Source organism: Ornithorhynchus anatinus, chromosome 5 (assembly GCF_004115215.2).
Source record: "Ornithorhynchus anatinus isolate Pmale09 chromosome 5, mOrnAna1.pri.v4, whole genome shotgun sequence".
Taxonomy (NCBI): Eukaryota; Metazoa; Chordata; class Mammalia; order Monotremata; family Ornithorhynchidae; genus Ornithorhynchus; species Ornithorhynchus anatinus.
In genome coordinates, this window is record NC_041732.1 from 100,102,033 (window position 1) to 100,113,731 (window position 11,699).

Consider the following 11,699-nt stretch of genomic DNA (forward strand, 5'->3'; position numbering starts at 1 on the left):
GGCAAGTCACTTAACTTCTCGGTGCCTCAGTTATCTCATCTGTAAAATGGGGATGAAGACTGTGAGCCCCACGTGGGACAACCTGATTCCCCTGTGTCTACCCCAGCGCTTAGAACAGTGCTCAGCACATAGTAAGGGCTTAACAAATACCAACATTATTATTATATAACTGTACAAAGCATGCATACTACTGCTGAAAATAATAATAATAATTATGGTACTTGTTAAGCGCTTACTATTTGCCAAGCACTATCCTAAGCGCTGGGGTAGATACAAGCTAATCAGGTTGTCCCATGTTGGGGTCACAGTTTTAATCCCCGTTTCAGAGATGAGGGCCAGAGAAGTCAAGTGACTTGCCTAAAGTCACATGGCTGACAAGTGGCAGAGGCAGCATTAGAACCTGCGACCTCTGACTCCCAAGCCCGAGCTCTTTCTACTAGGCCATGCTGCTTCTCTAATGATAAGCACATTGCGCTAGTGCACCTATAAATTCAGCGCTTAGACCAGTGCCTGGCACAGTCAGCGCTGAACAAATACCCTATTATTATTCAGTGCAATGCTAGTGATCAAACTTGAAATTTTGCCCCTATTTTTTCCAGCGATGACACCGAGATCCTGTCCACCAGCTGCCCTAAGTGGTTTGTAACAGGACAAGGGCAGGAGGGGGATTCCTAACATGTTATATATTAATCTGTGAACACACATTTTAAAAGAGAGAAGTTAGTGGAATGAATAAGGTTCAAGCAGCAATAAGGTTCTTAGCAAGCATCTGCTGACCTCGTATACTCCTTGATTCAACTGTTAAAATATCACACATCCTGTTTATTTGCTGTCTGGGGGCCTTTTAGAAAATAGAATTAAAAAAATACAGGTTTCTTTTTTTCTCGATCTTACTGCTCAGGGGCGATCACTTCTATTGGTTATATTTGAGAGACTACGATTTCATTGCTTAGCTCCTCAACAAAATACTCTGCAGTGCATTACTTTTAAAGAAAATATTTTATTACGTCATGGAAAAAAAGGCAACACCAATTATCTAGGTCCATACTTGTTTTAAAAAAATTGAAAATTTACTTTAGACAGCATGTCGGCATCCTGTTCCACAAGGGAATGAGAAGAGACTATAGCTTTCACTAAGTATTGCACAGTCTGAAAGAAACATCAACAAAGATAGGAGGAAAAAAAAGAGAATCAAAGAATCACATGATCTTGGGAACCTCTCACATTATGAATAATCTACCAAGAAACATAAAAAAAAAACCAACACTCTTTGTTTCTACAGTAGCTTTAGGTTTATAGTTCTTGGAATGACTATTCCATTGAAGACATCTCAGTAACAGGAAGCTTCATTTTAGCAATCCCTTGTGCAAATATTAATAAAAAAAATATATAAAATAATGCAGCCAGTCTTTAGATACCACCCAGGCACGAAGAACCCCAATTTCCATGAATGGTTTTGGCCTGAAAAAGGGATCGATCAGGCCATGAGCTTGGCCTGAAGCTCCATCTCGGCAGCCCTTTTGAGTGCAACATCCACGAGCAGCTGAAATCCGCTAAAATCCTGGTTGAGATCCGGAGGGGTCGGGGGAGGAGTGTTGAAGAGCCCGCTCTGTGCATTTGCACTGGGTCCCGATTTGCAGGCGTCCTCGGGGTACCCGAGTGAGGTGTCTGTGAAGCTGCCGGCAGCCACCTGCTGCAGATCTGTGTTCTGTCCCACCCCGGCGGCCTGGCAGAGATGGAGAGGCGCCTCTTGCAGGGCAGTCACAGTGGTGTGGCAGATCACGGAAGGACGAGCCAGCATCGATCCCGGGGAAGAGGGTTTGGGGGACGGAGGCCCGCCCGGGGTCTGGTTCGGTCCGGCGCCGCAGGAGGGGTAGGGGCTCTCGTCTGAGGTCGGGCCCGAGTTCTTGAGGCCCACGGCGGATTCTCCGGGGCTCGCCTCGGAAACCTTGGCCCCTCTGCGGGAAATGGTGAACTGATTTGGGTCCTTGCCATCTTTCCTCAGCATGTCGGGGAGAAGGCGGCGGCGGGCGTTGATGAACCAGTTGCAGACCTAAGGAGACAATGACAAGCTCAGTCTCTTGTTTCTCAGGGCCGGCCCGCCGTTCGGGTTTCTCTATTCCGGCTCACAAACCATTTCGAGCTAGCTGACCGCGACTCGAGAGGGCAGAACTGATTCTTGCTTCGCTGCCCTGATCCCTCTTCGGAAAGAAGGAGGTCGGTAGGGGGTTAAGGGGGCTGAGGAGACGCTCCAAGGCTTTGAAGACTGGGACGGGGGTGGAGGGCCGCAGAGACCGACTTACCTCTTGACTCTCCGCATATTAACCTATTACCCATTGTTTCTGCGCTCAAGTTAATAAGCAACAGGAAAATCTTTTTCTCTCTGAAAAAGGGCCACTCCTCCCACAAACAGTTACTGATTTTGCCTGTTGAAGTGACTGTGTCAACAGACAGAACATGAATTACCTCACCCCAGTCTGTCCCCTGTTTAAATATCAAACCAGTTTCCTGGGCAATCAGGGGAAGGTTGAAGCGTCTGTTAAAAAATAAGTTTCATATCAAGGAACTGCTTCTTGACAGGTGACGATAGCATCCGTAGCAAAAGGCCCGTCTAAAATGGGCCTGCAAGATCAGCCTTTGACCCCTCTCCTCTAGTTAAAAATAAGTTCCTTCTATCTTTCACCAGAGAACCGGGCTCTATTACCATTAAACCAGTAAAATGGACCTTGTCTTTGAGAGAGGAATGGACGCTCCTGTGTGACTGAGTTCAACCTGTTTACCTGTAGTGTGGAAAGGTGGGTTTGTTGAGACAGCAAGGCTTTTTCTTGCTCAGAAGGGTAGGCGTTGTATCTGTGCTCGTATAGCCAGTCGCGGAGGATCTGCACCGACTCCTTGGGCAGATTCCCACGTCTTCGCCGCTTCCCGGAGCCAGCGGAGGAGGAGAGGTCTAGGGGAATGTCCATGCTGTCATCATCCTCTGTCTCACTGCTCGATACTGGAATGACACCTAGGGAGAGACAGACAACCACCATCATTTGGCCACTCACCCAGACAGAGTTGAACGAGATTAGGAGAAGCAGGAGAGTGGCCCAGTGGAAAGAGCCCAGGCTTGGGTGTCAGAGGCCATGGGTTCTAATCCTGGCTCCGCCACTTGTCCGCTGTGTGATCTTGGGGCAAGCTGCTTAAATGCTCTGGGCCTCAGTTTCCTCGTCTGTAAGATGGGGATTAAGACTGTGAGCCCCACATGGGACAACCCAATTACCTTGTATCTACTCCAGCACTTAGAACAGTGCTTGGCACATAGTAAGTTCTTAACAAATATCATTAACATTATCACCCTTGGGCTCCTTTATCATTTTCATATTCCCGTTTTACACCGGGTGTGCTGCTTCCCTGATATGTGAAGGGATCCAGTTAGGGATATCTCAAGAGATAGGTAGAACTGCCTAGTCGTACCTGATGTCTAACAGAACTTTTGCATCCAGAATGCCAGAAACCTCTTCCTAGTGACCGTTTTACTCCATACATGCTTTTTCGCCCATGCCGGGAGAAAAAAAAGTACAACTGGACTGGAAGAGCACATAAATTACATCTAAAGTAAATATCCGTGATACTTTGTTTCCCAGGAAAGTTGTCTCAGCCTCATTAGGGGTCAGGAAGGAAAAGAAGAAGGGCAAAACACCAAAAACAAAGCACTTTTCCTAAACCAATGGGTTCGGAAGCATTTCCTCCTCCTTCCTCTTTCTATGACTGGGTTTTTAATAATGGCACTTTCCAGTTTTGGGTTTGTTTATTTGTTTTCCTTCACCGTCTCTAAACCGAAATGAATGAACCAACAGTTCTGACTGAAGGTGCTCCTCCACTCTTTCACTCACGGTATCATTGTTTATCTTATGTGGTTATCTGCTTATATCCTTCAGTTTCCACATCCAACCTTTTTCTTTTCGCTACTGAGAAAATCTGAATCCTTTTTAGTCTGTCAGTCATGTAGAGTTAATTTGGCAAAAGCAATTGAATATTTTATATTCAGCCACTAAGTGTTCAGTCTGAAGTTTTGACATGACAAAGAAAATTGAATAGTATAATCCCCCAAAGAAAACCTGCTTTGGTTTTAAGTACTTTAATCCCTCTAGAAATTTTAAGAATTCACAAACTACATATAAAATGAAATGCACAGATACTACTGGCTTCAATTAACACAGTTCAAAAGTTTCTCTTCAATTGGTAACAGATTTTTTTTCAGATTTTCATAAAAACCCACATATTTATTTGTTGGTTACTCTAAAAAGCCCAAATTTAAAATGGACCACCCCCACCCCACCCCTCCAAACACACACAAAAGGGTAAAAAGCGATCGTTAAAACAGTGCTTAGAACAGTGCTTTGCACATAGTAGGCACTTAAGTACCATTATTAAAACAAAACTTATGGGTGAATTTGTTTAAAAGGTTAACACTCCCCTAAAACATGCCTCCCTCAAAATTCTACAGTAGGTTTCCCTAAGAAGCTGAGAAAAGATTGTTTTGCCAATCTCAACTTTGAAACCACAGTTTTAAAATTCAGGCTGAGAAGCAGTTCACCTACAACCTGTGGATGTCACAACTAAAACACACACACACACACACACACACACACACACACGATGACTCAGGGAAGGCATTCCCTAAGTGAAATATTTCCTTCTTTTGTTGTTACTTAACTGTGTCTTTCAGGCTTCTGAAATTCTCTTAAATAGGTTTGAAACCTGTCAAGCTACTACTGTTACAAAAACCCCTTTTTTCAAACACCTTGGTTACGCAGCAAACTTATAAGAGTAATTTGCATAAATTATTCAAGAATGTTTGGGGCGACTTGCTTTTTAACTGTTTAAAATGTTTACACCAGTACAGGATTTCGGAGATGCAGATTTGGTCTCCATCAAGAGCTCTTCAGATGATCTGGCCAGACCTTTACCATGGGATAAAATTTGGAATTTGGATGGCAGTGGTTTGGGTAGGAAGGAAATGCAGTGAGCCAGAGACAAGCCAGAGCCCCGAGGAAACAAAGGAGGGGACTTACAAATAGGCACTGTATGTTAGGTGAAACTCTCAAAGTTGGGTTAAACAGTTCATTCATTCATTCATTCAATCGTATTTATTGAGAGCTTACTATGTGCAGAGCACTCTACTAAGCGCTTGATTTCAAGTTTAGATTTCAAGACCAGTAACCCCTCTCTCTCTCCTTGGCTTTTAACGTTTGGGTTTAGATAAGCAGCTATGTATCAAACTAGATTAAACATTATGTAAATGAAAACCATGCACGTATTTAGGGATTTTTGTTTACTTGGAAAAAGACCCCGGGTATTTATGGAAAGTGACTAATACTGATAAAAAAATTTTAATAAATTCTGCATCAGCAATTAGCAGGCTTTCCTCCAAGTTAATATTGACACTAAATGACTAGTGATTAATGGATACTTTTTAGGGAAGAAAGAAAATGACCATGCAAATGTAGCTATTAAATTTGGCAAATGGGTAGAGCAATCAAAACACAATCTCCTGTTTATCGCGATTCCCACTCTACTAAGAAGCCATCTATGGAAACAAGCGTGAAAGTTTGTTCTCTGAGCAACTAACTGTAACTAACAGTTTCCTAACTGTAACTTGGTAATAACAAAGGATTTTAAACAAACAAACAAAAAATAAAAAGCCTGGCCTTTGATCTGCTCAGTTTGACATGAGGCTAGATTCCACCCAGAAAAGGTTAATGACACAAAAGCTGGTTTCAGTTAAGGCAGGCCAAACTTTGCAATTTTGCTCCCTGTTATGAGCCCATTTAAGTAGATGTGCACCAAGCTCTTTAATATTTCCAATATGCACACCAGAGTTAAGTGTGACAGGGAACTACAACTTCAAGTCTCTTTACTGTACCAGCTGATACTTCATTATAGCAAAACCATGCTTACTGCTGTCAGGGCGGTTTATTAAAAGAAAAAAAAAATCAGTCCTTTTGATTAGAACCCAACGGCACTTTTTAGTTTTGGTTTTTTCCGTGTGAGTCATCATACAATTACGGCTTTCCTCCAGTAAATGGCCCCTTTGATAGGTTCACCAGTTACAATGATCTGTCCCCAAGAATCAGGGGGTAGATTTTACTTCCTCATCACTAACGCGGGGCAGTACCTACTGCTTGTAAGAACAAGAACGACTCAGTGACTTTCACTTCAGGAAACTTGAATACCAGCAAAAGTCATGGTGAGTGAAAAAAAAAAAAGGATGGAAAAATCGACTCTAAGCTTTTGAACACCAACTAATACCCATCTAGAGAGAAGGGTCTAGAAGGTAAAGATATGAGCAAGGCCAAAAAAAAGAAAAAAGAAAACCTAGGATAAGTTTCCTGTTAAGACTGTTTCCCAGGAGAAGCACTAGGAATCTTGAGTCATTTAAACTGAGCTGAGCTGGACAAAGCAGAGGGGAATCACACAAAAGAAAAGAATCCAACACTGTCTAAAGCATTGAGATTTAAAAAAAAAAATCTACTGACCACCCACTTTTTTTTTAATCCTGTAAGCGCAACTATTTTCCAAAAATACTACAATTTGAAAAAAAAGTTTCAACCAGTTAGTAGCCTGACGAAAGCTCGTGATTACTTGTTCAAAGAAAAGCTTGACATGATGTAAGCACGTATCCTTAAAACTTTCCCCAAAAGCAAACAAATCCACCCTCAAAACCACGTCAGGAACAGTAGTTATAGAAGATTTAAAGGGTCTCGTAGCAATGAATCTTCTCCCTCCAAGGTAATTTACAAGAGGGAAGAGAAGAGGGAGGGAAGAGCATGGAGGGGAAGAAAAGCAACCAGTTTTTGTTTCTCTGGACTCCAGGCTTGAACTTTAACCGTCCCCCAAAGTAGTAAAACTTGCCACTCTCAAAATACAAACGAATCCCACCTCCCTAGAAAGGCCTGCAACATTCTGAGCGGAAACCCTGTCTCCAAAACCAGAGAACTGGACCCAGACACAATCCACCAGGTTTAGTTAAAAAGAACAATAATAATAATTTAAAAAACAACAACTTTCTCCTTCCATTCTCGACGTGAAATAACCGGGTCTAATCCCCACCCCAAATTCCTAAACCGTTCTATAATCTCAAAGTTTCCCTCTCCGGTATGTCACCGCATTGTTTCCATGATTTCAGTGCTGAGTAACCCAGAACTTCCAACTCACTTGGCTGATTACTAAATACACACCTACACGAATCATTTCAGCATTTTCACAGTCCCCTTTCTACTGCAGAGGGGAAAGGGAAGGGGAGGGAGGAGGATGCTGAGAGTTAACAGCTTTGGAAGGGTTTGAAGTTCTCTCTAACAGTTTTGGAAGGGTTTTAAGTTCTATCCACCCCAGTAGCTTACCCCGCAGAAGGCCCTGAACAATAGAGCGAGTGCTCAGCAGGAAATCTTAGTCGCTGGAAATTGGGAAGTCCTTTTTTTTTCCCTCCCCCAAAAGCAACTGAGGCAGGCTTTCCTAATACACCGCAACAGCCGTTCACTAATGGTTAACATGTTCGACACACCTACAGGAGAAACGTTTTCCAAAGGCCAGGCACAAAAGAGGAGGGTTGAAGCAGGCTGCCTCGAATGGGGAAATCTAAGCCCCGAATTGCCCAGCTCTAAATCGCCCTATAAAGGCCCCCCCCCCCCCCACCGTGCTCCAGATTTGAGGTTTAAAGGGACTTTGGGCGTCCCGGAGAAGGTGATCGATCGACTGTTCGATTTGGGGCTGTACTGAGCGCTCGGGGGAGAGGAAGATAGTACAGAGATGTAGTAGAGGGTCAGTCCCAAAGCTCACAGGATGGGAAAGAGGAGGATTGGGGTGATGGGCCAGGCATAGGTCGGTGGAGGACGTGTCCACGAGGGCGATTATTTGGGAGAGGCAGACGGTTTTCCCAATCCAAAAGAACGCAGAAGGGACAGGACCGGCCGCAAGAGGAAGTTAATGCGCCTGCGCACTAAGCGCCTTCGCTCACTTAGCTGGAATAGCCCCTTCTTCCCATGGACAGTTTCCAAAAATAAAGTGAATTTAAACCCCCTCACGTTTTGCGAATTGGGGTCGGACCTGGGAGGAAAACGAGTTTAGTCAAGGAATTGACTTTTGGGGGGTATTGGTCTCTTTTTGTTTTTTTTTTATTTGTGACGCCAAGTTTCACTTCTTAAAACTTCCAGGAGGCTTCGGGGGAAAACAATGACAACTTAGTAGCCACAGTCCGTCAGGCGACTAGAAAAGCCGAGTTCAAAAAAGTTCAAAATCGGTTTTAAAGCCGGCCCTTAAGCGTTTAGACAGACTTATCATCCTTCCTCTCCCATTTCAAAGTGGGATCATGTTTGGCTTTTTTTATTTTTTTTTAGAAAAAAAGGGAGGAAATGTTTTTGAAAAACAGAAAATTGTTTAAAATAGTCACCTCCGAGCTGGCTTTATCCTAATGCCCGAGACGTGTTTCGGAAACCTATGCCATCCCGCTGAAAAAGTCTGAGAAACGTAAGTGAAAGAACGAGCCTCACAAAGTTTCAAACAAAGAGTCGGCGGACTCTGCCATTCCGGCTGCTCACGCTCCCAAAGGGGAAACTTTGTTCTTGCTGCTGACTTTGATCTTAAAAGTTTTCCCTCTTTTTTTCCAATCTCATCCCGGGTTACGAGAGGGAGTCGTCCGATCTCCAGGGGTGCAGAGGAAAGGGGGAAAGTTGAGGAAAGGTTGGGGTGCTGGCTGGGGTGGGGGGGAGAGGAGGAGGAGGAAGACAATGAAACTTTGAGAGCACAAACAAGGCAGTTGAGAGCATGTTTCTTGACAACGTGCCAGCAGCATGGAGCACTGGCCTCTCGTGCTACGTCTGGAAGCCAAACATCAACTGCCATTTCGGGGCTCCTCAACAAAGGAGGCCCCACCGAGGGATGGAGAAACCCCAAGTATCCCCCCTAAGGGGGGACCCCCCCAAAGCACCCTCAAGTCCGCCTCCCCGGCCCCCCAAACACCCCCCAAACACACAGACACAGAAACCTACCTTTCTTACTTTTCATCTTGATCTCGACTTCCACTTCTGTCTGCAAATATTAAGGCGAGGGGGAAGGAGTTTGGCGAAGTGGTTGGGAAAGGAGGGGGGAGGAGGTGGGAGGGGGAGAGCCAAAGGATTTTCCTTCTTCAGAACAGTTTTGTGGTTTTTGTTTTGTTGGGGTTTTTTGTCCTTTAACTTGCGGGAGATGGGGAGGGAATAAGCGTCAACCGTTACTGCAAAAAACAGGAGCTTCAACCCCAGGCGCTGGGTCCTTGGATGGGATTCAACAGACTGACACTTGGGCTTCCTGCTCTCTGGATCTCTGTGTGTGTGTGTGTGTGTGTGTGTCTCTGTCTCTCTCTCTCTGTCTCTCTCTTTTGGCCCCAGCCGAGTCCTGTCCCTTCCCACCCACGCCCCCTCCCTCTTTTTCTCCTCCTCCTCTCTCTCTTCCCCTCCCCAGGTGGCTCCTTTGTTCTTTCCAGCAGCTCGGTGTTCCCCAGCCCGTCAGACCGAGAAAGGAAAGGGGAGAAGAAGGTAGAGGAGGTCGTTTTGTTGGGTTTTTTTTCCCTCCCCCCACCCCAGCCCCCCTCCGCTTCCCTCCCTCCTGCACCTTCCAGCAAGGAGTGATGGATGCCAGTAAAGGAGGGCAGGCCCGGCCGGTCCTGCAGACGTCCAAAACGCTCCTCCGCTTCCCACCCCGACCGGCTGTCAATCTGACAGGCGAGAGGGGAGAGGGCTTCCAAAGGGGAGGGGAGAGAAGAGGGGGGGAGGGAGGGGACCCGCCGAAACTCAATCCTTTCCCCTCTCTCGCCCCTCCGTTGCCCTCCTTTCTTCCCGAGGCTGGGAGCGCGTTTGATCATTAAGCTGGAAACGATTTTTTTTTCCTCCTAATTTAAAAAGGGGGAGGAGAGAACGGGAAGGAAAAAGCTTGTTCCCCCCCCCCCCCTCCCCTCCCCTTTGACAGCTGCCCGTAACTGCTGCTGCTGCGGCCGGAGAATGGACGGAAAGTACGCGCAACAACAACAACAACAACAACAAAAAGTCTGGAAGGGGAGGGGGAGGCTAGAAAGCGAGCCCCTCTTGCAAAACAAGTCTCAAAAGAGAAGCGGCCTCTCTCCCCTCCCACCTTCTCCGCCGGCCAAGAAGTAGAGGGTGGTGGATGAATCAGGGGTATTTAGTGAGCGCCTTCAGGGGGCAGAGGCCGCGGGGGCAAACGCGTTGTAAGGGAGAAAGAGGCGTAAAGGCAGAGGGCGGTGGAAGGGGCGGGATGGCACGGAAGGGAGGTTTGGAAATGTGCAGCAGGCTGGAGGGGCAGACATGCTGTCATGCCCTCCTGCTCTTTAAACATCCGCGTGTTGTGCGCGTTTTGCATGTTCTGATTCAACTCACCGGTCGTGCCTCCCCCTGCCAGCAGCTGCCGCCGCCGCCTTCTTGATGGGAAACGGGCGAAAACCTTGTGGCCGTTCATCTGGTTGGGTAAACAGTTTCTACTTTTAGGACTCCACCGACCCCCCTCCCACCCCCTTCTCCCGGGCTTTCAAACAGAGCCTCGCCATGAAGTAAACACATGTTTCTGCGAGTTTATTTTGGTTGAGAGTTATGAGCTCTCCGACGGGAGGGCCTCGATGAAACGACTCTTTTAAATGCCAGATGCTGTTTTTGCTGATCTCCAGAAATGGGTGCCCACCCCCCCCATCCTCACCGCCCCCCCCCCCCCAGATTTGGCTTCCTTAAAAAGACCAAACGTACACGGTCCTAGAATCCGAGGGAATATCTTCCCCATCACTTAAAAAAAAATAAAATAAAATATGGAGCTGCGTAGGAGAGATTTGCCCATTGGCAGTTGAGCTCCATCCCCGCTTTAAGGGGTGGGGGGCGGGGGGGGGGGATGACGATTGGGTGCCGTCTGGAAACGCCCCGTGGAAATGAGGTTAAGTCCGTGGAGGATTGAGTCACACTCAGATTTTCGACGTGGATTCCGACCACCCTGTTCCAGATGGGGGGGGGGGGTGGGCGCATAATAAACCAACTCCCCTCTTCTCCCCCCCCAATTAATTTGGGGGTGCGATAAGGACGGAGCATCGCGTGCAAAATTTCAGTTTGCAAGACCAGCTTTTCCACTTGTAGGATTTTGTTAAGAAACAAGGAAATGGATCACTCCGGATTTTGGGGGGGGGGGGGGCTGCGTTCAAAAGTTTGCTATGGACTTCCTAGAGTCCCGCGCACAAATGTCAAGCAGCCGAGAGGAAACAAACACGGTCTTGGAAAAAACAAGAGAAAAAAAAGGGGGGGGGGGCAGCCCCATTGTAAGTCTTTCTGTAGCGTAGTCGGGGGGGGTGGGCTGGGGCTGGAGATAAAACAGCTGTGGTGGGGGGGTGGGGGGGTGAATGAGGGACAGATGTGGGGCGGGGAATGTGGAGCGGGGGCTGCTCCATCCTGCAAGTTCACCAGGCCCAGCCGCCTTGGGCAGCCGCCCGGGGGGAGGGACGGAGGGAGGCGGGCAGCCGGGGGGGAGAAGGGGGGAGGGAGGCAGGGCTTTGCTTTTCTTCTTCTCTTTTTTTTTCAAGTTGAGTTTAAAGGGTTGTTTGTTGCAGGGATTGGTGGCTCATATCCGGCCAGGGCGCAGGGCCGGGGGCGGGGGAGAGGAAGGCGGGGAGGGGCGGCAGGAGGGAGGAGATG

At 47.0% G+C, this 11,699-nt stretch overlaps 1 protein-coding gene across 6 annotated transcripts; it reads right to left on the reverse strand.

Annotated features, from left to right (window-relative positions):
• Positions 1-980: 980 nt before the first annotated feature.
• TGIF1 (TGFB induced factor homeobox 1) lies at positions 981-10,838 on the reverse strand. Of its 6 annotated transcripts, none has more exons than XM_029066442.2 (4): positions 10,770-10,838; positions 10,410-10,488; positions 2,781-3,007; positions 981-2,053 (listed from the first exon to the last, which is right to left on the reverse strand). In XM_029066442.2, the coding sequence occupies exons 2-4, from the start codon at positions 10,486-10,488 to the stop codon at positions 1,478-1,480; spliced, it is 882 nt and encodes a 293-aa protein (XP_028922275.1). In that variant the 5' UTR covers positions 10,770-10,838; the 3' UTR covers positions 981-1,477. The 6 variants fall into 6 exon arrangements, with proteins under 6 accessions (XP_028922275.1, XP_016081879.2, XP_016081880.2 ...); XM_016226393.3 differs by lacking the exon at positions 10,770-10,838 and adding an exon at positions 9,030-9,069 and having other exon boundaries at positions 10,410-10,447; XM_016226394.3 differs by lacking the exons at positions 10,410-10,488; positions 10,770-10,838 and adding exons at positions 9,030-9,069; positions 9,631-9,801.
• Positions 10,839-11,699: the final 861 nt, after the last annotated feature.